The sequence below is a fragment of the Felis catus genome, chromosome E2, assembly GCF_018350175.1.
Source record: "Felis catus isolate Fca126 chromosome E2, F.catus_Fca126_mat1.0, whole genome shotgun sequence".
Lineage (NCBI taxonomy): Eukaryota > Metazoa > Chordata > Mammalia > Carnivora > Felidae > Felis > Felis catus.
In genome coordinates, this window is record NC_058382.1 from 16,784,753 (window position 1) to 16,807,536 (window position 22,784).

At 37.1% G+C, this 22,784-nt stretch overlaps 1 protein-coding gene and 1 pseudogene across 1 annotated transcript in view; one reads left to right on the forward strand and one right to left on the reverse strand.

The window, feature by feature from the left end:
• Window positions 1–22,784, forward strand: part of ZNF793 (zinc finger protein 793) — a 154,214-nt gene that overhangs the window by 76,204 nt on the left and 55,226 nt on the right. Inside the window, exons 3-4 of the mRNA XM_045045519.1 lie at window positions 1,254–1,312; window positions 9,323–9,337. Of these exons, the coding sequence (XP_044901454.1) occupies window positions 1,254–1,312; window positions 9,323–9,337 (74 nt within the window). The remainder of the gene's footprint in view (window positions 1–1,253; window positions 1,313–9,322; window positions 9,338–22,784) is intronic.
• LOC111556238 lies at window positions 13,818–14,952 on the reverse strand (annotated as a pseudogene).

A 22,784-nucleotide genomic window follows, 5' to 3' on the forward strand; every position in this document is an offset into this window, starting at 1 on the left:
CTCCCTAGAAGCAACCATTTTGAACATTTTGGTGTTCAGTTCCACTTTCCTAATAACATCCTCATACAGCTCATGCTTGATTTCTCAGTTTTAGATATTTCCTGGTGACTTTTGACAATGGAGATAGGGATTTATCTCTGTTTTCTACCTAACCTCTTTTTTGTCTTCCTCATCCTACCCTTCCCCCACTCACCTTCTCCTAGTCCTTCTTTCTAATATGGTGTTATTAGAGGTTGAAGGTTGACCAGATGCCAGGATATGCATCTATTTTGGGGTGGGGGGGGGTGGGCTGGTCAGTTTTCCCAGCAAGAAGTCCTAGATTTTGCTTGAGGAGTGTAAGCCAGAAATGCTTTGGGAAGGCAAATAAGGGTAGGAAGTGATGAGGGGGGAGAGGGAGGATACCTCATCTTTCAACATTACAACTTTCACTTTAATTCCCTTATTTTCTCTACATTGCTCCTGTTCCCATCCCTGCATTTGGTTCTCATCCCATACTCCTGGTACCTAGTGCCCCATTCCTAAGCCTTTCAAGGGTTCTGCCATGGTTTCCCCACCCTTCCCCCACCCTCACTTAAGCTGCAGCTTTCTCTAGTTAATTAGATAACAGTCATCTGTCTCTAGCTTCTAAAATTTTGTTGATATCTCTTATCTGCTGAAGTCTCTATATTCTTTATCCTTGTGAAATTCAGCTTCCTTTGTTCCTTTACTTTCATCATGGTTGGGTTTGGAAGAGGGCAGAAGTAAATGCAAATATGCACTCTTCTATGAGTTTTTTAGATTAAAATTTAAATTAAATTGTTTGAAAATATCATTAGAATCATGATCGCATTTTATTTTTTCCATCATAAGAATGTTTCACAATGCCTATAACTTGTCTCTGATGAAAGTTTTCCCACGTTTTTTGCAGTGCTTCATAAATTATATAATTTTTTAATCTTTGTAGTATTTATTAGTATGTACTTGAAATAAATTTCCTAGTAAGAATAAAATAACAGGTTCCTAGGGAAAAGCTATATTGTCAATAAATTCATTGGGCACCCTGTACTTAGCCTTTCATAAATTCCCATTGGACCCTGTATGATTACATTAATCTTTTATGTACATTTCAGCATCTCTATAGCCTAGTGGTCACTAACATTTCTCAGTGCTTTGAGGATCATTATAGATGATATTATAGCCACCTGGTACTGAAGATTTCTATAGTCCTTTGTCTGGAGCTCTGAAGTAAATTTGCTTTATTTCTCTTCCCTCAGCTTGGCATTCTCAGGACTCTGACCTTTTGGAGGAAGAAGACGATATGACCAGGTCTCTTGTACGTTTTAAGCATTTATTTGTTTCCTGTATTATTTTACAATGCAGTAGTAGTGGGTTACCTTAACATACCAGTATATTGGAAAAAAACTAAATTGATGAAAATTAAGGTGAGGAAAAATACAGATGGAAGATCAGAACCAGGTAAAATTTGGGATACGGCTATACAGAAACAGGCCCATACAAAGTTATTAAAGTTGAGTTCAATTTGAATATGAGTGGGAGGAACAAAAGCAAACTGTGACACAAAGTTTATTCCATAATTTGCACTGTTTATGAGGAAAAAGCTATTAAGGAAGGAAGGAAAGAGAAAGCTTTTCATTGGCACCATCATTCTTATACTTTTAAGCTTAGATTTTTTCAAAGTCTGTCCTGGCCAAAGATTAAAAACTAAAATTATCTGGAAGAGTAAATAGAACACATCTTTAAAATGATCCTACATATATATTTTCTTCAGTTGAGATTATTACAAATTGAGCTAAAACATACTAACATTCTATGGAAAAATCTAGTTCTCTTATCCATAGCTTTCCACATTTTTTTTTTATTATTGACTCAGAGGATGCAGTATTCTTTGTCTTCTTGCAGAATGACTTGTTCTCCTTTGCTCTTAATTCTTTTTGTTTCCAATTCTAGAATCCCTTACACCTCTGTGGTTTAAATATTATCCATTTCGCTGCCTCTCTTTCTCAGCTTATACTTTCCATCCTGAGACACACAAACACACTTCTTTTGGATGTGTGATCATGTGGTTCATGCAGTTATTTCTCCTGTTGGCAGAGTGCTTCCCTAGGCCTGTGGAGACTTAGGTTCAAATCTTGGCCCAGCAACTTACTAAGTGCATGTTATGGGCAGGTTTCTTAATCTCTTTGGCTTTAATTGTTTATAAATGGGAATTATAATAATACTTATCCCATAGGAATATTGGGAGGGTTCAATGCATATAGTAAGTGCTCCATAAATGATAGTATTGTTAATAATTGTTAGCTGTAGAAGTCCTTCCCACCTGAAAAGGCCTTGGGATATGTTGGCTGTATTCATTGATTGCCTTTTTAGTTTGACATATGAAACCAATGAGATAAAAGAGAATATGCCTGGTTTGGGTTCATACAATTAATCCTTCTCTTTGGTAAAACCCTTAAACACTGTAATAAGGCAAACAGCTTATTTTGCCTTTATAAAAGGGAACAGCTTTTGTAATGCCGCATAAATATACTAATAATTCTTAAAAACCAATAATTAAGAAAACAGAAAATATCATGAAGAACATGAAGAGGCAGTTGGAAGAAATGAAGGTGGCCAGTAAATATTTTAAAATGTTAATGTCAAAAAGAAAAAGACTGTTCAGATTTGCAGTTACATTTTTTAGGCGTATTTTGAATTGGTGGGTAATGACCATCTTTTATAAGAAGATTCCAAATAATTAGTTCACACATGCATTTTGTCTATGTAGTAGAAATCTGGAGATCAAGCAGTTGTGGTCTGCAAGTGGGATACTCATAGCTATCAAAAAATTCATAATAGCTCTTGTCAGATATGAAAGCGAAATGTTTTGGACTATCAAATAGAAATAGACTGCCTCTGTTCCTGGGCTTGCAGTCCCAAATTCATTCTACAGTACGGATATAAATCTAGTCCATGGTAATTTTTATTTATGTGTGAATAGACTACAGCTAGAAAAGCAGCTAGAAAAATTTTTCTATGACAATAATAGCTTTATTATGTGCCAGGTGTATTATGCTATAAACTTTACATAGCTTATTTCATGTAATCATTATCAGAAGCTTGTAAAGTAGATATTATTATTTTAGTTTTTACCAAGGAAGGAAGTAAAGCACAAAGGTTAAGAAGTTGGCATAATTTCATGTATGACGTGTATATTAAAGCCAGAATTCAAACCATACAACCTGGCTCTAGGACCACACCATGATACTGTACAGATTGAAGCCCACTCATGAATGAAGGAATGCAATTGACTGTTCATATTATTTGTTCATTTTATATTAGTCTTTTTTCTACTTGATTTTAGGGAATTTTAAGAATGCCTGTTTTAGCATTAAGATTTATATAGATACCTTTGCCTAATCTATCATTTTTATGTTGTTTTGTATCTTTTGTTGTATAGACACTTTAAATTTGGATAGTTACATTTAGCATATTGTAAATATGGGCCATATACAATAAGAATTCAGTCAATATACAGCATCAGTATTTAATAGTCCTTTCTTTCATGAATTGCCAATGTTGGTCTTTTCTAAGATAGCTTTTTTTTTTTTTAAGTTTATTTATTTTGAGAGACAGTGCATGCAAGCAGGGGAGGGGCAGAGAGAGAAAGAGGGAGAGAGAGAATTCCAAGCAGGCTCTGTGCTGTCAGCACAGAGCCCGATATGGGGCTCAATCCCATGAACTGTAAGATCATGACCTGAAATGAAATCAAGAGTTGGATGCTCAACCAACTGAGCCACCTAAGCACCCCATTCTAAGATAGCTTTCATAATGTTAGGTTATAGAGATAGTCTGTTTTCAAAAGAAAACAGACCATTTTTGCGTGTAGACCAGTTGTTCCAACACCGTTGTTAAATAGATATTTCCTTTGTGATGCCACCTTTATCGTGTACATGCTTAATTGTTTCTAGGCTCTTTATTCTCTTTCTTTATTCTATTTGTCTACATCTATACCAGTACTATACTTCTGTCTGTGGGTGTGTTTACATTGTTTTAATTACCATAATTTTAAAATAACCCTGTTACATAGGCAAGGATTTCCCCATCTCCCACCACACACCACACATATGTTGTTCATAGTCTTTTAGAAATTTCTTAGCTACTTTGGAACCCCTGTGGTTCCACTTGAATTTTATTTATTTTTTATTTTTTTAATTTTTTTTAATGTTTTATTTATTTTTGAAAGAGAAAGACAGCAAGTCGGGGACGAACAGAGACGGGACTGAGGACCAGAAGCAGGCTCCATGCTGACAGCACAGAGCCCAATCCGCAGCTCAAACCCATAAACCCCCATGCTACCACATTTATTTACTATAATTCTATATGCCTAGTCATGTAAAAAGAGAAAAAAATGTGAGATACAAATTGGGAAGGTGTGTGCAAAATTATGATATCTAGATGATACAGTTATGGACGTGGGCAGCTGAAGAGAAATAATAGAACTCAATCTCATATGGACACAAAATTAATTTATATAAAACCAATAGCATTCTATATATAAATCACAACCAGCTCAAAAATAAAATGGAAGAGGGGCACATAGGTGGCTCAACCAGTTAAGCATCCGACTTGGTTTCAGCTCAGGTCATGATCTCACACTTTGTGAGTCTGAGCTCTGCATCAGGCTCTATGCTGACAGTGTGGATCCTGCTTGGGATTCTCTCTCTCTCTCTCTCTCTCTCTCTCTCTCTCTCTCTCTCTCTCTCTCTCTCTCAATAAATAAAATAAATAAACTAAAAATAAATAAAATGGAAGATAGTAAGAGTAGAAAAAAAAACATAAGGAAAAAAATATGGGAGAAAAAAACTTAAAATATTAATGTGGCCTAAAAGAGGATTTCAATACATTTTTAAAGCATATGTTTTGGATAAGATCCATCACTATTAAACCAATTTAATTTTAAATTAATCTTTAGACTTAGTAAAGATTCTAAATATTTTTCTTATTATAAGGCAAGTCCATTCAAACTGAGTCTAGAATATGTTTGAAAAGTAAGGATATAAAATAGCCAAGAAGAAATATGAAAAAATGTTGTGTGTCATGCTCTAAGTTCTTAAAGGAATATTTAATATTTGTGTAATCTTTTTTTTTTTTTGAGTTTTAAACTATTTACACTTTATTTTTTTTTCAATGTATGAAATTTATTGTCAAATTGGTTTCCATATAACACCCAGTGCTCATCCCAAAAGGTGCCCTCCTCAATACCCATCACCCACTCTCCCCTCCCTCCCACCCCCCATCAACCCTCAGTTTGTTCTCAGTTTTTAACAGTCTCTTATGCTTTGGCTCTCTCTCACTCTAACCTCTTTTTTTTTTTTCCTTCCCCTCCCCCATGGGTTTCTGTTAAGTTTCTCAAGATCCACATAAGAGTGAAACCATATGGTATCTGTCTTTCTCTGTATGGCTTATTTCACTTAGCATCACACTCTCCAGTTCCATCCACGTTGCTACAAAAGGCCATATTTCATTCTTTTCATTGCCACATAGTATTCCATTGTTGGTGGGAATGCAAATTGGTGCAGCCGCTCTGGAAAGCAGTGTGGAGGTTCCTCAGAAAATTAAAAATAGACCTACCCTATGACCCAGCAATAGCACTGCTAGGAATTTACCCAAGGGACACAGGAGTACTGATGCATAGGGGCACTTGTACCCCAATGTTCATAGCAGCACTCTCAACAATAGCCAAATTGTGGAAAGAGCCTAAATGTCCATCAACTGATGAATGGATAAAGAAATTGTGTAATCTTAAAAAAAAATTTTTTTTAACATTTATTTTTGAGAGACAGAAAGAGACAGAGCATGAGCAGGGGAGGGGCAGAGAGAGACAGGGAGACACAGAATCCGAAGCAGGCTCCAGGCTCTGAGCTGTCAGCACAGAGCCCGATGAGGGGCTTGAACCCACAAACTGCGAGATCGTGACCTGAGTTGAAGTCAGATGCTTAACCAACTGAGCCACCCAGGCACCCTGTTCTGTAATCTTTTTAAAGTTTATTTATTGGGGCACCTGGATGGCTCAGTTGGTTGGGCGTTAAAACAATAAGCATTAAAAAAATATAGCTAATCAATTAATTAAAGTTTATTTACTTTGAGAGAGAGAGAGAGTGAGCATGAGGTGGGGAGAGCAGAGAAAGAGGGAGAGAAAGAGAATCCCAAGAAGTATCCATGCTGTCAGTGCATAGCCCAACTTGGGACTTGAACTCACAAACCACGAGATCATGACCTGAGCCAAAATCAAGAGTCGCACGTTTGACTGACTGAGCCACCCAGGTATCCCTAATATTTGTGTAACTTTAGGAAAAAATAATTTTTTAGAAAAAGTTGCCAGCATCATATATACTACAGAAGTGACATGCAATTGCCTTTATGCCTTTATTGTAAACTTTGTCATTTTTTAAAAAGATTTGTCTATTAAGTATCTTAAAAATGGAGAGGAAAGTGCTGTGGTACAAGCAAGAACTTTGGAGATGTTAAATCTTGTTGCCAGGGCTATGGGGATACCCATCTTTTTTTTTTTTTTTGACAGGAAAAGGAATAAAACTTAATGACACAAAATTTGTGGGATTTTTTTGTTTGTTTTTGTTTTGTTTTTTGAGGGAGAGAGAGTCTGAGAGAGAGTCAGGGAGGGGCAGAGGGACAGGAACAGAGAATCTTAAGCAGGCTCCACACTGGGCTCTATCTCACTGCTGTGAGATCATGACCTGAGCGGAAATCAAGAGTCGAACGCTTAACCAGACTAAACCACCCAGGTGTCCCATGACACAAACTTTGAATTTATGTTTTTTAAGGTTCAATCTCTTTGTTCCTTACTACTAATATGGCATTTTTAACATATATATGTAAAGAGAGTTAACATCTTAGGAAAGTAGACTATTTTAAAGCACTGACTCATCTTTTTATACAGTCAGAAATTAACCCATATTTATTTCAAGGTCTTTTGTTACTTGTTTTATATGTTTTTTCAGGAGTGTGATCTTCATTTGTTTTTTTTCCTCTGTGAGATTTATGCTCATTTACTAGATTTAGTGGAAAAGATGTTTTGATGCTAATTTATTAGAACTCATGAAAAATGCATTTTCTCTTTTGTTGTTTTTCCTTATCTTTGTTATACTTTATATTCCTTAGGGATTATATATTCCTAAAACATTGAATGATTACTGGGTCCCATGCTTAGTTCTGAGTGCTTCTCATTTTTTGTCTCCTTTAGTTCTTACGTCAACCTGTTGAGGAAAATGACACTTTACAGATGAGGAAACTGAGACTCAAATTTGGCTATTGTTGAGGTCACACAATTAGTAAATTTTGAAGCCAGTAAATTTTGATGTCAGACTCTACAGCCTCACTGTTAACCAGGAAAAATGTCTAAATCGAGCTCTACTTTGAGAGCCTAGTACTTTGAAATTTTTTTCCAGTTAGGTATGTGTTAATTAGATATCTGTTCTGCTTTTCTGCTTCTGTTATCATGCTTGGCATCTGTAGGTTGACTATGTGGGTTTGGGGCTCTGCTTTGGGATGCAGGTCAACTGGTCTTGCCAGATCACTAAAGTACATGAACGAAGTCAAGTGAAGAGCTTGCCCCAGGAAACTGCTGCCCTTTCACCTGAATGAATACATGAGGAGCAGACTTGAGGCTACCCAACAGCTCAAGTCGAGGCTGTGAATTGTCTTTTCACTTTCTTGATGATGGCCTTGAAAGCACAAAATTTTTATATTTATCTAACGTCCATTTTTTCCCCCTTTTGTTGCTTATGCTTTTGGTGTCATATCAAAAATCCATTGCCTAATTCAAGATTACAATTAACACCCACTAACATTGTCATAATATCTCTTTTTATTTCAGCTCCTTTAATTCTTTTTCATTTGTGCCTTTGGTTTTACTTTGTATCGTGTATACAATACATTGAGTATAGTGTTTAGATTAAATCTTCATTCTCCATCTCCATATTTGTCATCATCTTACAAAATTGAGTATAGTTTTTGGATTAGATCCATTCTCTATCCTCCATATTTGTCATCCTCTTTCAACATTTTCATCTCTTTGTTATTTTACTTTGCATCCTAGGAGAGCTTCTTAGTTCTCATGTCCATGGTCACATTGACAGCTCTGTCCTTTATACCCTCCAATATCTATTAAAAAATATTTTTTATCTCCTGGGTATTTTAATTCTATAGTTGAATCTCTGTTATGTTGGCATTCCTTGATCTTGCCCATTTCCTTTTTCATCTCATCCCTGTTTTACGTTTCAGCCAGATCTCTCCTTCAGCATAGAGCTTCCCTCCTCTCTCCAAACACACCTCCCTGTATTCACCAACCTGGAAGCTCCTACACCTATGTTTTCTTCTAAAAATTGTATAGTTTTAACTCTTAGCTTTAGGTCTTTGATTCACTTGGAGTTAATTTTTGTACCTGATATGAGGTAGGGATTCAACTTCACTGTTTTGCATTTAGATAATCTGGTTGCTCCAGCACACGTGTTGAAAAGACTATTCTTTTCCCCAGTGAATTGTCTTGGCACCTTTGCCTAAAATCACTAAAATGTGAGGGTTCATTTCTGAAATCTCTGCTTTATTCACATTGATCTCATATGTCTATACTTATGCTAGTACCGTAACTGTCTTGATTATTGTAGCTTTGTATTATGTTTGAAATTGGGAAGTGTTGAGTCCTCCAGGTTTGTTTTTTTTTTCCTTTTTCATGATTGTTTTGACTGTTCTGTGTCCCTTGCATTTTTATAAGAATTTTATTAGGATCACCTTCGCCATTTCTGTAAAAAAAAAAAAAAGGCAACTGGTATTTTGATAGGGACTCCATTGAATTTGTAGATCAGTTTGAGGTGTATTGTCATCTAATATTGTTTTACAATCCGTGCACATGGGGTGTTTTTCTTTTTTTTAGGTCTTTAAAATGTCTTTCAATAATATTTTATAATTTTCAGAATGTAAGTTTGACAAGTATTTGTTAAATTTGTCCTTAAGTATTTTATTCTTTTTGATGCTATTGTAAATGGGATTGTTTTCTTAATTTTATTTTTTGTTTATTTATTATTTTGAGACAAAGGGAGAGGGTGCAAGCACATGAGCAGTGGAGGGGCAGAGAGAGAGAGAGAGGGAAAGAGAGAGAGAGAGGGAGAATCCCAAGCAGGCTCCCCACTGTCAGCATGAATTCCAATACGGGACTCGAAATGACAAAGCATGAAATCACAACCTGAGCCGAGATCAAGAGTCAGACGCTTAATTGACTGGACCACTCAGATGCCCCTTTATTTCATTTTTGGATGTTCTCTACAAGTGTCTAGAAATACAGGTGAGGTTTTTGTGTTGATCTTATATCCTGCAAACTCACTTAGTTGTTTATTAGTTCTAATAGAATTGTAGTGGATTCCTTAGATTTTCTATATACAAAATTATGCCATATGAAAATAGTTTTATTTTTTCCGTCTAATCTGGATGCCTTTTATTTCGTTTTCTTGCCTGATTACTCTGTCTAAAACATTCATCACAATGTTGAATAAAAGTGTACATCCTTGTCTTGCTCCTGACCTTAACAGGAAAGCATTTAGTCTATTACCATTTATTATGTTAGCTGTAGATTTTCTGTAGATGCTTTATATAGCATTGAGGAAGTTTCCATTTTTTTGCTAGTTTGTTGAGTGTTTTTATCATGAAAAGATGTTGGAGGTTTTTTTTTTTTAATGTTTATTTATTTTTGAGAGAGCACAAGCAGGGGAGGAGCAGAGAGAGAGAGAGAGAGAGAGAGAGAGAGAGAGAGAATCTGAAGCAGACTCCTGGCTCTGAACTATCAGCACAGAGCCCAATGCAGGGCTCAAACCCATGAACTATGAGATAGTGACCTGAGACGAAGTCCGACGCTCAATGGACTGACCCACCCAAGTGCCCCCAAATTTTGGGTTTTGTTAAGTGCTTTTTCTGCATCTGTTGAGATGATCATGTGGTTTTTGTTCTTTATTCTGTTGATACCATGTATTTCATTAATTGACTTTCAGGTGTTAAACCAATATTGCATTCCTGGGATAAATCCTTCATAATCATTTTTATATATTTTTGTCTGTTTTTTAAAAAAAATTATGTTTATTTATTTTTGAGAGAGAGAGAGAGTGCATGAGCAGGAAGGGACAGAGAGAGAGGGAGACAGAGAGTCCGAAGCAGGCTCCAGGCTTTGAGCTGTCAGCACAGAGCCCGATGTAGGGCTCAAACCCATGAACTGTGAGAACATGACCTGAGCCAAAGTCGGACACTTAACTGACTGAGCCACCCAGTCACCTCTATTTGTTTTTAAAGAGCAGTTTTTGGTTCATAGCAAAGTTGTAAGTATAGAGATTTCCCATATACTCCTTGTCCCCATGCATGCACAGCCTGCATGACAGAATATTATCAATATTCTCCACCAGAATGATTGGTACATTTATTACAATTTGTGGACCTATATTCCCCAAACCTATAGTTTACATTGGGGTTCACTCTTGATTTTGTGCAGTTGATGGAATTAGACAAGTTTATAATGGCATGTACTCATCATTATAGTATCATACAGAGTATTTTCACTGACTTAAAAATCCTCTGTTTTCTATTCATTGCTCCTCTCTCCTCCACCAACTGCTGGCAATCAATGATCTTTTTCCTGTCTCCATAGTAGTTTTGCCTGTTTCAGAACATCACATAGTTAGAATCATACAGTATATAGCCTTTTCAGATCAGCTTCCTTCACTTAGTAATATGCATTATAAGGTTCCTCCCTGTCTTTTCATGGCTTGATAGCTCATTTCTTTTTAGTGCTGAATGATATTCCATTATCTGAATATACCACTGTTTATTTATCCATTCACCTACTAAAGGACATTTTGGTTTCTTTTAAGTTTGGTAATTCTGAATAAAGCTGCTATAAACATCTGTGTTCCCGGGGCGCCTAGGTGGCTCAGTTGGTTAAGCATCCAACTCTTGATCTTAGCTCAGGTCTGACAGTGTCTACCCTTTTTTTTTTTATTGTTTAATCCATTTACTACTAATGTTAACACTAAAATTGTTGGATTTATGTTTTCTATGTTCATGTCTTTTTTGTTTCTCCTTTACTGCTTATTTTTTCCCTTAAGTAAATGTTTTCTATAAAATTTTAACTTTTTAAATTATTTTTGACTATGTTTTTCTCTGTGCTTGTTCTAGGGCCTATCATATACATTTTAACTTACAAGAATCTTCAAGTTTATGCTAAATTCCAGTAAGATATAGAGACATTACTCTAGCTCTATTCTCTCTTCTGTTTTTTGTATTATTATTGTTACGTGTATTACATCCATGTTACAAATCCAATGCATTTCATATTATATCTTTTTTTTTAATGTTTATTTATTTTAAGAGAAAGAGAGTGAGCAGGGTAGGGGCAGACAGAGAGAGAATCCCAAGTCCACGCTGTCATGCTGTCAGCACAGAGCCTGACACAGAACTCAATCCCATGAACTGTGAGATCATGACCTGAGCTGAAATCAAGAGTTGGATCCTACCCAGGTGTCCCATTCTAGTTTTCATCATTTGTTCATATGGGTTGGAGTTCCCAACGGGTGTCATTTGCCTTACTCCAGTATAACTTTGCTTTTAAGATTTTCTCTTTGTCTCTGGCCTTCAGCATTTTTGCTATGATTTATCTGGATGTGTGTGTGTATGTGTATGTTTTTACTTGGAGCTCATTTAGTTTCTTGGATTCATAGAGTATTTTTCATCAAATTTGGATAGTGTTCAGCTATTTCTTGGCATGTTTTTTAATACCTTTATCTTTTTCTTGTCCTTTTAGTACTTTTACCATGTGTATATTGGTATACTTGATGTATATATTTGATAGTGTACTTGATGTCCCACATTTCTCTGAGGTTCCATTTATTTTTCTTCATACTTTCTCCTGTTTGGTCCTCAGATTGTGTAATCTTGTTTTAGTCTACAAGTTTGCTAATTCTTCATTTTGCCAATTCAGATCTTCTAAGCTTGTCTAGTGAATTTCTCACTTCGGTTATTGTACTTTTTAATTTCAGAATTTGGCTCCTTTTATAACTCTGTCTCTTTATTCATCTGTTTCTGATGAGACATTCTCACTGTACTATCCTTTTTTTTTTTTTTAAGTTTTTGTTTTAATCACCTGGTACTCATCATGACAAGTGCACTCCTTAATTCCCATCACCCATTTTACCCATCCTCTACCTACCTTCCCTCTGGTAACCATCAGTTTGTTCTCTATAGTTAAGAGTCTATTTCTTGGTTTGCACTCTCTCTCTTTGTTTTTTCTCTTTGCTCATATTATTCCTTAAATTCCACATATGACTGAAATCATACGGTATTTGTCTTTCTCTGACTGAATTATCTCACTTAGCATTATACTTTCTAGACCATCCATGTTATGGCAAGATTTCATTCTTTTTTATAACTAAATTACATTCCAGCATATATATATATATATATATATATATATATATATATATATATGTGTGTGTGTGTGTGTGTGTGTGTGTGTATACACACACACACACACGTATATATGTATGTGTGTGTGTATACATGCTGCCATGTCTTGGCTATCATAAACAATGCTGCAATAAACATAGGGGTGCATGTATCTCTTTGCTTTTTGTTTTGTTTTTTTGTTTATTTTTAAGTAGGCTTCACACCCAGTGCAGAGACCAGTGCGGGGCTGAAACTCATGACCCTAAGATCAAGACCTGGGCTGAGATCAAGACTCAAATGCTTAACTGACTAAGCCACTCAGGTGCCCCAGAGGTGCATGTATCCCTTTGAATTAGCATTTTTGTGTTCTTTGGGTAAATACCCAATTGTTTAATTGCTGGATTGTAGGACAGTTTGATTTTTAACTTTTTGAGGAACTTCCATACTGTTTTCCAGAGTGGCCACACCAGTTTGCATTCCCACTAATAGTGTAAGAGGGTTCTCCTATCTCTACATCCTCACCAACACCAGTGGTTTCTTGTGTTGTTGATTTTAGCCATTTTGACAAGTGTGTGGTGATCTTTCTTTGTAGTCTTTTCATTGTAGTCTCCTGCCCATTTTTTAATTGGATTATTTGGTTTTGGGGTATTGAGTTTTATGTTTTTTATATATTTTAGATACTAACCCTTTATCAGATATGTCATTTGCAAATATATTTTCACATTCCATGGGTTGCCTTTTAGTTCTGTTGATAGTTTCCTTTGCTGTACAGAAGCTTTTTATGTGGCTGTAGTCCCAATACTTTTATTTTTGCTTTTCTTTTTTTGGAGGTGTAGGTGAATTTTTCTTGGGCAGTTGTCAACTTAAACAGCAACAAATGAATATTGAAGGAAACTTCTTGTTGTCACAGCTAGACAAGTCCTCCATCATATATGATAAAGGAGGCATTTCAATTTGTGACCCCGAGCACAGAAATGTCAAATACTAATCTAATACTAATACTTCTGGATTGTCTAATCTAATACTTCTGGATTCCTACCGAAAACAAGTACATTAAGAGCGTGGAAAAGTTGCTTACTGAAAGGAAACCCCTGAAGGAGAGTAAGGGAGGGAAAGTAGAAATTAAGTTATGTAGAACACTTATAAAGTGTAATGAACTATATTTTCTTTTTTTTTTTTTTTAAGTATATTTCTTTTGAGAGAGACAGAGACAGTAAGAGTGGGAGAGGAGCAGAGAGAGGGAGAAAGAAAGAACCTCAGGCAGGCTCTGCACTGTCAGTTCAGAGCCTGACGTAGGGCTCAAATTCACGATCCATGAAATCATTACCTGAGTGGAAACCAAGAATCGGATGCTTAACTGACTGAGCCACCCAGGCGCCCAGCATCTTCATACCTTCATAGTAATATAAAACACAGTCACTTGCAGAACTGGTTCGGATTACTTAAATACCAAATACATTTTTAGTCCTCTACATAAGTGTTTGAATGTTATCAATGTTTATATGAAATGAACCTATTAATACTTTTCTACAGCAGTAACTGCACAGCAAGAACACCAAGACAAACACAATCAAGGAATGGAGTTTTCCTAAAGCTGCAGTGTGAAAAGACTATAAACAGTTGATTCCATACACATGAATGGGTTTCTTTGCTGTAGGAAATCCAAATAGAATAAGGAATGGAGATGAGTAAAAAGGTTTCTTGTAGGGAAGAAGGATGACACCTTATATGCTTTTAGTTTTCTGCCCCTTCTGCCATATCCCATTCTTCTACTACACTGTCTGATGTCCATAAGGTTAGGTTGTCTCTATTAACATGCCTCAACTGCATGATGAGGGTGTTGTCTCTGTATGAATCTTCATTCAGTGTATCAAGTTCTGCAGTGTCCTCAAGCAGTTTTAGCCAGTGTTCAGGAAAGGTCTGGGTTAGTAAATATCTCATATTTAAATACAGAAAAGTTGAGAGCCAGCCCGAGGTGGATTGGGTATAGGCTGCATCTCTTTCTTGCTTATATCAAAAGCCTCTTGGTAAGCTCCTTGGGAATTATCGATCATTTGTTTTCAATAAACACCATATGCAACTTCAGCAAGATACCTGAAGTAATCTCCCTTCATTTTCTGATAGGAGACCTTACTTTTTATAATTAGTTGCATAGGCTGTTAAATAGTTATCCAACAATTCTAGCACCATGGTGCAGATGGACCTCAGTTTAGACTCCACTTTCTCCCAGTAGTCCTTAATCAACTGCAACTTCTTGTCTGAGGTGTCAGTTTTCTGGTCACTGCTCCAGATGACCCTCCACATGGACCTGCAGCCCTGACCATGTTCTCGTAGGACACTGAGAGCAGGTTGTGTTCCTTGTTGCACAGCTCAGCACCCTGCTGAGTCATGGCCTTCATGCAGATGGCTATGTCACTGTAGTGTTTGGCCTGCCCAGCCCAGCTTCACCTTCTGGATGATTTACAACTTCTCCATGGGGGCCAGGAGAGGAGAGTGAGGGCAAGTACCAACGAGATCAACAGGAGGTATGGGGAGAGCCTTCATATCTCCACCGCTGGGGCACAAGTCTATTTTTGTTTTTGTTTCCTTTGCCTCAGGGACCTGTAGAGAAAAAAATTGCTACAGCTGATATCAGAGAAATTAGTGCCTGTGCTGTCTTTTAAGATTTTATGTTTTCAGGTCTCCCATTTAGATCTTTAATCCATTCTTTTTTTTTTTTTAATGTTTTATTTATTTTTGAGAGAGAGAGAGAGAAAGCTAAGGAGGGGCACAGAGAGAGGAAGACACAGAATCTGAAGCAGGCTTCAGGATCTGAGCTGTCAGCACAGAGCCTGACGTGGGACTCGAACTCACGAACCGTGAGATCGTGACCTGAGCCGAAGCCAGACACTTAACTGACTGAGCCACCCAGGTGCCCAATCTTTAATCCATTCTGAATTCATTTTTCTACATAATGTAAAAAACTGTTCCACTTTTGTTCTTTTGATGTTGCTGTCCAGTTTTCCCAGCACCATTCATTGAGGAGACTATCTTTTTCCCATTGGATATTCTTTCCTGCTTTGTCACCAAGATTAATTGACCATATAAATGTAGGTTTATTTCTAGATTTTCTATTCTGTTCTATTGATCTATGCCTGTTTTTGTGCCATACCATATTGTTTTGACTTCTATAGCTTTGTAATATAACTTGAAGCCTGGAATTGTAATACCTCCAGCTTTTCTTCTTTTCTTTTTTCTTTGTTTTTAATTTTTAAAAAAAATTTTTAAAGTGTATTCAGTTAGAGCGTGTGTGTGCAAGTGGGGGAGGGGCAGAGAGAGAAGGGTAGAGAGAATCCCAAGCAGGCTCCACACCCTCAGCTCAAAGCCTGACGTGGGGCTCGAACCCACAGACCGTGAGATCATGACCTGAGCCAAAGTCAGATACTCAACTGAGCCACCCAGGTGCCCGTTTGTAAGTTTTTATTTAAGTAATCTCTACACCCAACGTGGGGCTTGAACCCATGATGCCCCCAAGATCAAGAGTTGCATGCTCTTATGACTGAGCCAAGTAAGCATCCCTGCTTTTCTTTCTCAAGATTGCTTTTGACTATTCAGGGTCTCTTGTGGTTCCATACAAATTTTAGGATTGTTTGGTCTAGTTATGTGAAAAATGCTGAGGGGTAGTTTGATAGGGATTGGATTAAACGTGTATGATGCTTTGGGTAGAATAGACATTTATGTTTTATATTTATTGTTTTTTAACAATCTCTACACCCAACATGGGGCTTGAATTCATGACCCCAAGATCAAGAGTCATAAGCTGTTTGGACTGTGCCAGCCAGGTGCCTGGGTAGCATAGACATTTGAACAGTATTTGTTCTTCCTGTCCATTAGCATGGAATGTCTTTGCATTTCTTTTGTCATTTTCATTTTCTTTCATTTGTATTTTATAGTTTTCAGAGTGCAGATCTTTTATCTTTTGGTTAGATTTATTCCTAGTATTTTATTATTTTTTGTGCAATTGTAAATGGGATTGTTTTCTTAATTTATCTTTTTGCTACTTCATTATTGACGTATAGAAATGCAAGATTTCTATAGATTGATTTTGTATCCTGTGACTTTACTGAATTCATTGATCAGATCTAGCAATTTTTTTGTACAGTCTTTCAGGTTTTCTATATAGTATCACATCATCTGCAAATAGTGCAAATTTTACTTTTTCCATACCGATTTGGATGCCTTTTATTTCCTTTTGTTGTCTGATTGTTGTGGCTTGGACTTCCAGGACCATGTTGAATAAAAGTGGTGAGAGTGGATAACCTTGTCTTGTTCCTAACCTTAGGGGAAATGTTCTCAATTTTTCCCTATTGAAGATGATATTAGCTGTGGATTTTTTGTATATGGACTTTACTATGTTAAGGTATGTTCCCTCTAAACCTACTTTGTTGAAGGTTTGTATCATAAATGGGTGTTGTACTTTGTCAAGTGTTTTTTCTGCTCTAGTGAAATGATCATATGTTTCTTATCCTTCCTCTTATTGATGTGATGTATGACATTGATTGATTTGAGAATTTTGAACCACAGTTGCATCCCAGGAATAAATCCCACTTGATCATGATAAATTATTTTTTTAATGACGATTTTTGTATCTATGTTCATCAAAGATATTGGCTTGTAGTTCTCAGTTTTTCTGGTGTCTTTCTCTGGTTTTGATATCAGGGTCATGCTGGCCCCATAGAATGAATTTGGAAATTTTCCTTTCTCTTCTAGTTTTTAGAATAGTTTGAGAAGAATAGGTATTAATTCTCCTTTAAATGTTTGCTGGAATTCACCTTTGAAGTCATGTGGTCCTGCACTTTTGTTTGTTGGGAGTTTTTTGATTACTGATTCAACTTCATTGATGGTAATTGGTCTGTTCAAATTTTCTATTTCTTCCTGTTTCAGCTTTGGTAGGTTATACATTTCTAGGGATTTATCCATCTCTTCTAGGTTATTCAATTTGTCGGCATATAGTTTTTCATAATATTCTCTTATAATTGTATTTCTATGGTGTTTGTTGTTATTTATCCTCTCTTGTTTGTGATTTTACTTATTTGGATCCTTTTTTTTTTCTGTTAAATCTGGCTAGCGGTTTATTAATTTTACTGATTTTTTGCAAAGAACTAGCTCTTGGGTTCACTGATACGTTCTGGTTTTTTTTAGTATCTATATCATTTATTTCTGCTCTTATCTTTATAATTTCCTTCCTTCTGCTGGTTTAGGTTTTATTTGTTGTTCTTTTGGTAGACCCTTTAAGTGTAAGTTTAGACTGTTTCAGATTTTTCTTGCTTCTTGAAGTAGGCCTTTACTGCTATAAACTTCTTTCTTAGAAGCCACTTTTGCTGCATCCCAAAAGTTTTGAACCATTGTGTTTGTATTTTCATTTGTTTTCATGTGCTTTTTAATTTTTCTTTTATTTCCTGGTTGACCCATTCATTGTTTAGTAGCATGTTATTTGACTTCCATGTATTTGTGGTCTTTCCAGATTTTTTTCTTGTGGTAGACTTCTAGTTTCATAGCATTGTGGTCAGAAAAGATGGATGGTATGACTTTGATCTTTTTGAATCTTTTTGAGGATTGTTTTGTGTCCTAATATGTGATCTATTTGGAGAGTATTTCATATGCAGTTGGAAAGAATGTGTAGGGGTGCCTGGGTGGCTCAGCTGGTTAAGCGTTTGACTCTTGGTTTTGGCCTAGGTCATGATCTCATGGTTCATGAGTTTGAGCCCTACATCAGGCTTTACACTGACAGTGCAGAACCTACGTGGGATTCTCTTTCTCTCCCTCTCTCTGCCCCTCCCACATCTCTTTCTCTCAAAATAAATAAATAAACCTTTTTTAAAAAAGAAAAGAATGTGTATTCTGGTGTTTTTAGAAAGGAATGTTCTGAATATATCTGTTAAATCCATCTGGTCCAATGTGTCATGCAGAACCATTGCTTCCTTGTTGATTTTCTGTGTAGATGATCTGTCCATTCATGTAAGTGGGGTGTTAGAGTCCCCTATTATTATTGTATTATTATCAATTAGTACCTTTATATTTGTTATTAACTGTTTTATGTCTGGGTGCTCCCATGTTGGCTGCATAAATATTTACAATTGTTATATCTTCTTGTTGGATTGTCCCCTTTATTGTTATATAGTATCCTTTTTTGTCTTTTATTACAGTCTTTGTTTTAAAGTCTAGTTTTTGCATTATAAGTATCACTACTCTGGTTTTCTTTTGACATCCATTTGCATGATAAATATTTTTCCATCCCCTTATTCCCAATCTGCAAGTGTCTTTAGGTCTAAAATGAGTCTTTGGGCATCTGGTTGGCTCAGTCAATTAAGTGTCTGATTTCAACCCAGGTCATGATCTCACAGTTCATGGGTTCAAGCCCTGCATCAGGCTCTATGCTGACAGCTCAGAACCTGGAGCCTGCTTCAGATTCTGTGTCTCCCTCTCTCTCTGCTCCTTCCCTGCTTGTGCTCTCTCTCTCTCTCAAAAATAAATATTAAGAAATAAATGAATCTCTTATAGGTAGCATATAGATGGGTCTTGTTTTTTTGTTTTTTTTTTTTAAATCCATTCTGTCACCTTGTGTCTTTTGATTGGAGCATTTAGTCCATTTACATTCAAAGTAATTATTGAAAGATATGTATGTATTGACATTTTATCCCTTGTTTTGTGGTTGTTTCTGAAGATTTTCTCTGGTGCTTTCTTGTCTTTCATGGTTTGCTGGGGTTTTTTACTGATATATTAGGTTTTCTTTTTTCTTTACATATTCTTTACATATTTATTAGTGGTTTTTGATTTGTGGTTACCATTAGATTTGTATATAATGTCTTCTACATGTAGCAGTCTATATTACATTGAAGGTCATTTAAGTTTGAATTCATTCTTTATTCCTCTCCTTCCCATGTTTTAGATATATGGTAGTCATATTTTACACACTTTTATTTTGCGAGTTCCTTGACTAATTTTTTATAGAAACATTCACTTTTACTGCTTTTATGTTTCCTATCTTCATATTGTCATTTTTGGTCTTTCCTTTCTACTCAGAGTCCCCTTTAATATTTATTTCTTCCAGGGCTTGTTTAGGAGTCATGAATTCCTTTAGTTTTTGTTTGTCTGGGAAACTCTATCTCTCCTATTCTGAATGATAGCTTTTCTGGATAGAGTATTCTTGGCTGCATCCATTCAACACTTTGAATATGTCATGCCACTCCTTTCTGGCTTGGAAAGTTTCTACTGAAAAATCCACTGATAGCTTTATGGGGTTTCCTTTCTATTTAACTATCTTCTTTTGTCTTGCTGCTTTTAATATTTTTTCTTTCTTACTATATTTTGCCAATATGATTACAATGTGTGTTGGTGTGGATCTGCTTTTGTTGATTTTGTTGGAGGTTCCCTGTACCTCCTGAATCTGGATCTCTGTTTCCTTCCCCACATTAGAAAAGTTTTCACCTATTGTTTCTTTAAATAAATTCTCTGCCCCCTTTCCTCTCTCTTCTTATTCTGGGACTTGTATGATACAAGTGTTACTAAGTTTGATGGGGTCACTGCATTCCCTAAATGTGTTCTCAGTTTGCTTAATTCTTTTTTTCCTCTTTTGTTCAGCTTGATTACTTTCCATTATTCTATCTTCTAGGTCATCAATTTGTTCCTCTGCATTATCCAGCCTGCTGTTCATCCCACCAAGTGTGTTTCTCATTTTGTTTACTGAGCCCTTTATGTCTGCTCTATTATTCCTTATCTCTGTATTAATAGTCTCACTGATGGTCTTCACTCCTGGTCAGATCCAGTGAGTATTGTTATGATCATTGCTTTAAATTCTCCATCAGGCATGTTACTTATATCTGTTTGCTTAGATCTCCAGCCATGGCCTTGTCCTGTTCTTTCATTTGGGACAAATTTTCTCTTCTCTTCTCTTCTTGTCTCATCTCTTCTCTTCTCTTCTCTTCTCTTCTCTTCTCTTCTCTTCTCTTCTCCTCTCCTCTCCTCTCCTCTCCTCTCCTCTCCTCTCCTCTCCTCTCCTCTCCTCTTCTCTCAAGTCTCTGTGCCTGTTGCTGTGTGGTAGAAGGGTCAACTACATCTCTTGTTCTTGAGGGTAATGGCTTTATGAAGAAGAGGTCCTGTAGTGCCCTGCTATATAGAGTCCCCTGTTTCCTGATGCCTGTTGCTTCTGGGAGTATATCCAATGTGTGCTGCTTAGCTCTGCTGTTGTGTCCAAGCTGCTTTATCTTTCAGGCAAGTTGTCTGCAGAGTCTCTCTTTGCCTGTTACGGGCAGCGTTTGGGCCCTGGCCTGAATGTGGTGCATTTTAACTGGGTGTGCTCTGGTCTGTTTGTGAAATGAGACCTGTTGCCACTGCCATGGGAACCAAGGCCTCATAGTACTTCCAGGTCAGGAAATACAGTGTTGGCAGGGATTTGAGCTGGTCTTCTGTGGGGGAAAGACCTCCCAAACTGGGACTGAGGCAAGCATAACTGGGAGGGGCATTTCTTCTGGAACAACAAAGGGAAAACTTGGTGTACACAAGTTAGGTATTGAGTGTGGGCACTCTAACAGTTTCTGCAGGTGGCCCTGTGCTTATGCTGATGGGTGCTGGAGGGAGATGGTGTCAGCTAGTTCCTTTGTTCCCAGGTGGGTCTCTCCATGAACACTGCCTTTCTGTGACACACTCCCAAGATGAGCAACTAACCTCCCAACTGTGTGCCCCAGGCACTCTTCAAATCGCTATTTCCACACCATATGTCAGTGGGATGTTTGCCCTGCCTTTTCTCCAAGAATAGCTCCAATGTCCTCCAAGCTCTCACAGGGCCAAGCTCACGAACCTTTAAAAGTCTAGGCTTTGGGGCGCTTGGGTGGCTCAGTTGGTTGTGTGTCCGATTTCAGCTCAGGTCATAATCTCATGGCTCATGTGTTTGGGCACCGCATCGGGCTCTGTGCTGACAGCTGGGAGCCTGGAGCTTGCTTCGGATTCTGTGTGTCCCTCTCTCTCTGCCCCTCCCCCACTCATTCTCTCTCTCTCTCTCTCTCTCTCTCTCTCTCTCTCTCTCTCTCTCTCTCTCTCTCTTTCTTTCTCTCTCTCTCTCTCGCTCATTCTCTTTCTCTCTCAAAAATAAATAAACATTAAAAAATAAAAGTATAGGCTTCAAGCCCTGTGGTTGCAAGAACTCATGAAATTTGGGCCCTTTAACTTCCCAAGCCAATTGCTGTGGGTGATTCATTTTCCCCATGTGCTCCCCTGTGTGCTAGTCTTGTCTCTCTCCCTTCTCCATTACTGTAGTGCCCTCCCCACTGCAGGGGGGTATAATCTGTTTCTCTCCCATACATGGGGCTTGAATTTACAACCCTTAGATCAAGAGTTGCATGCTCTACTGACTGAGCCAGCCAGGCGCCCCTCCTTATTTTTTAAATGGATAATAATAGTAGCCACTACATAGTAGCCTTATAAGGGGAATTTAAAAGTTAATATAGCTAAAGAAGTTATTATAGTACCTGGCAAATAATAACTACTCAATAGTTGATAGCGATGATAATGTTGATGGTAGTAATGATCACAGATCATAGAGACAGTTTCTTAGAAACATCACAATCTAGCCTTTGGTGATTTTCTTTTCTATTTCCCATGTTGTCTATCTCATTTGTACTATTTCTTGAATAAATTTTCCCAAATGTGGGATATATGTGCTTTTTGTTCTCAGAGTCTTTGCAGATAAATTATTTTTCCTTATTTCCTTATTTGAATTTTGAAGTTTTTAAATAAGGAGGAAGAGTTAGATATATGTAATCAAGTAACATTCTTTTCCAGAAATTTGTCATTTGTTTCTTGGCTTCTTTTACATCACAGTCATGGTTTTAATTCTCATCCGCTGATTGTAAATAAAACAAACAAGAAACAGGGTCGCCTTGGTGGGTCAGTTAGTTAAGCATCCGACTTCGGCTCAGGTCATGATCTCACAGTTCATGAGTTCAGGCCCCACATTGGGCTCCCTGCTGTCAGCACAGAACCCACTTTGGATCCTCACTCTCCCTCTATCTCTGCCCCTCCCCACTCATGCACATGCTCTCTCTCTCTTCCTTTAAACATAAATAAACTTTTTTTTAAAAACAATAAAACAAGAAACACAAACCTGAGTCCCTTTGATGCTTAACTGTTGATTCTGTCCTTGGCCCTTTACCCACTATGTATGTTCTCTACGTTCTCTACAACTATTCCTATCCTTCAGCCATGGATTCAGCTCTCAATTTTAGGTTGATGGCTAATTCTCATGTTTTGTCATACCTCTAACTGCATAGTAG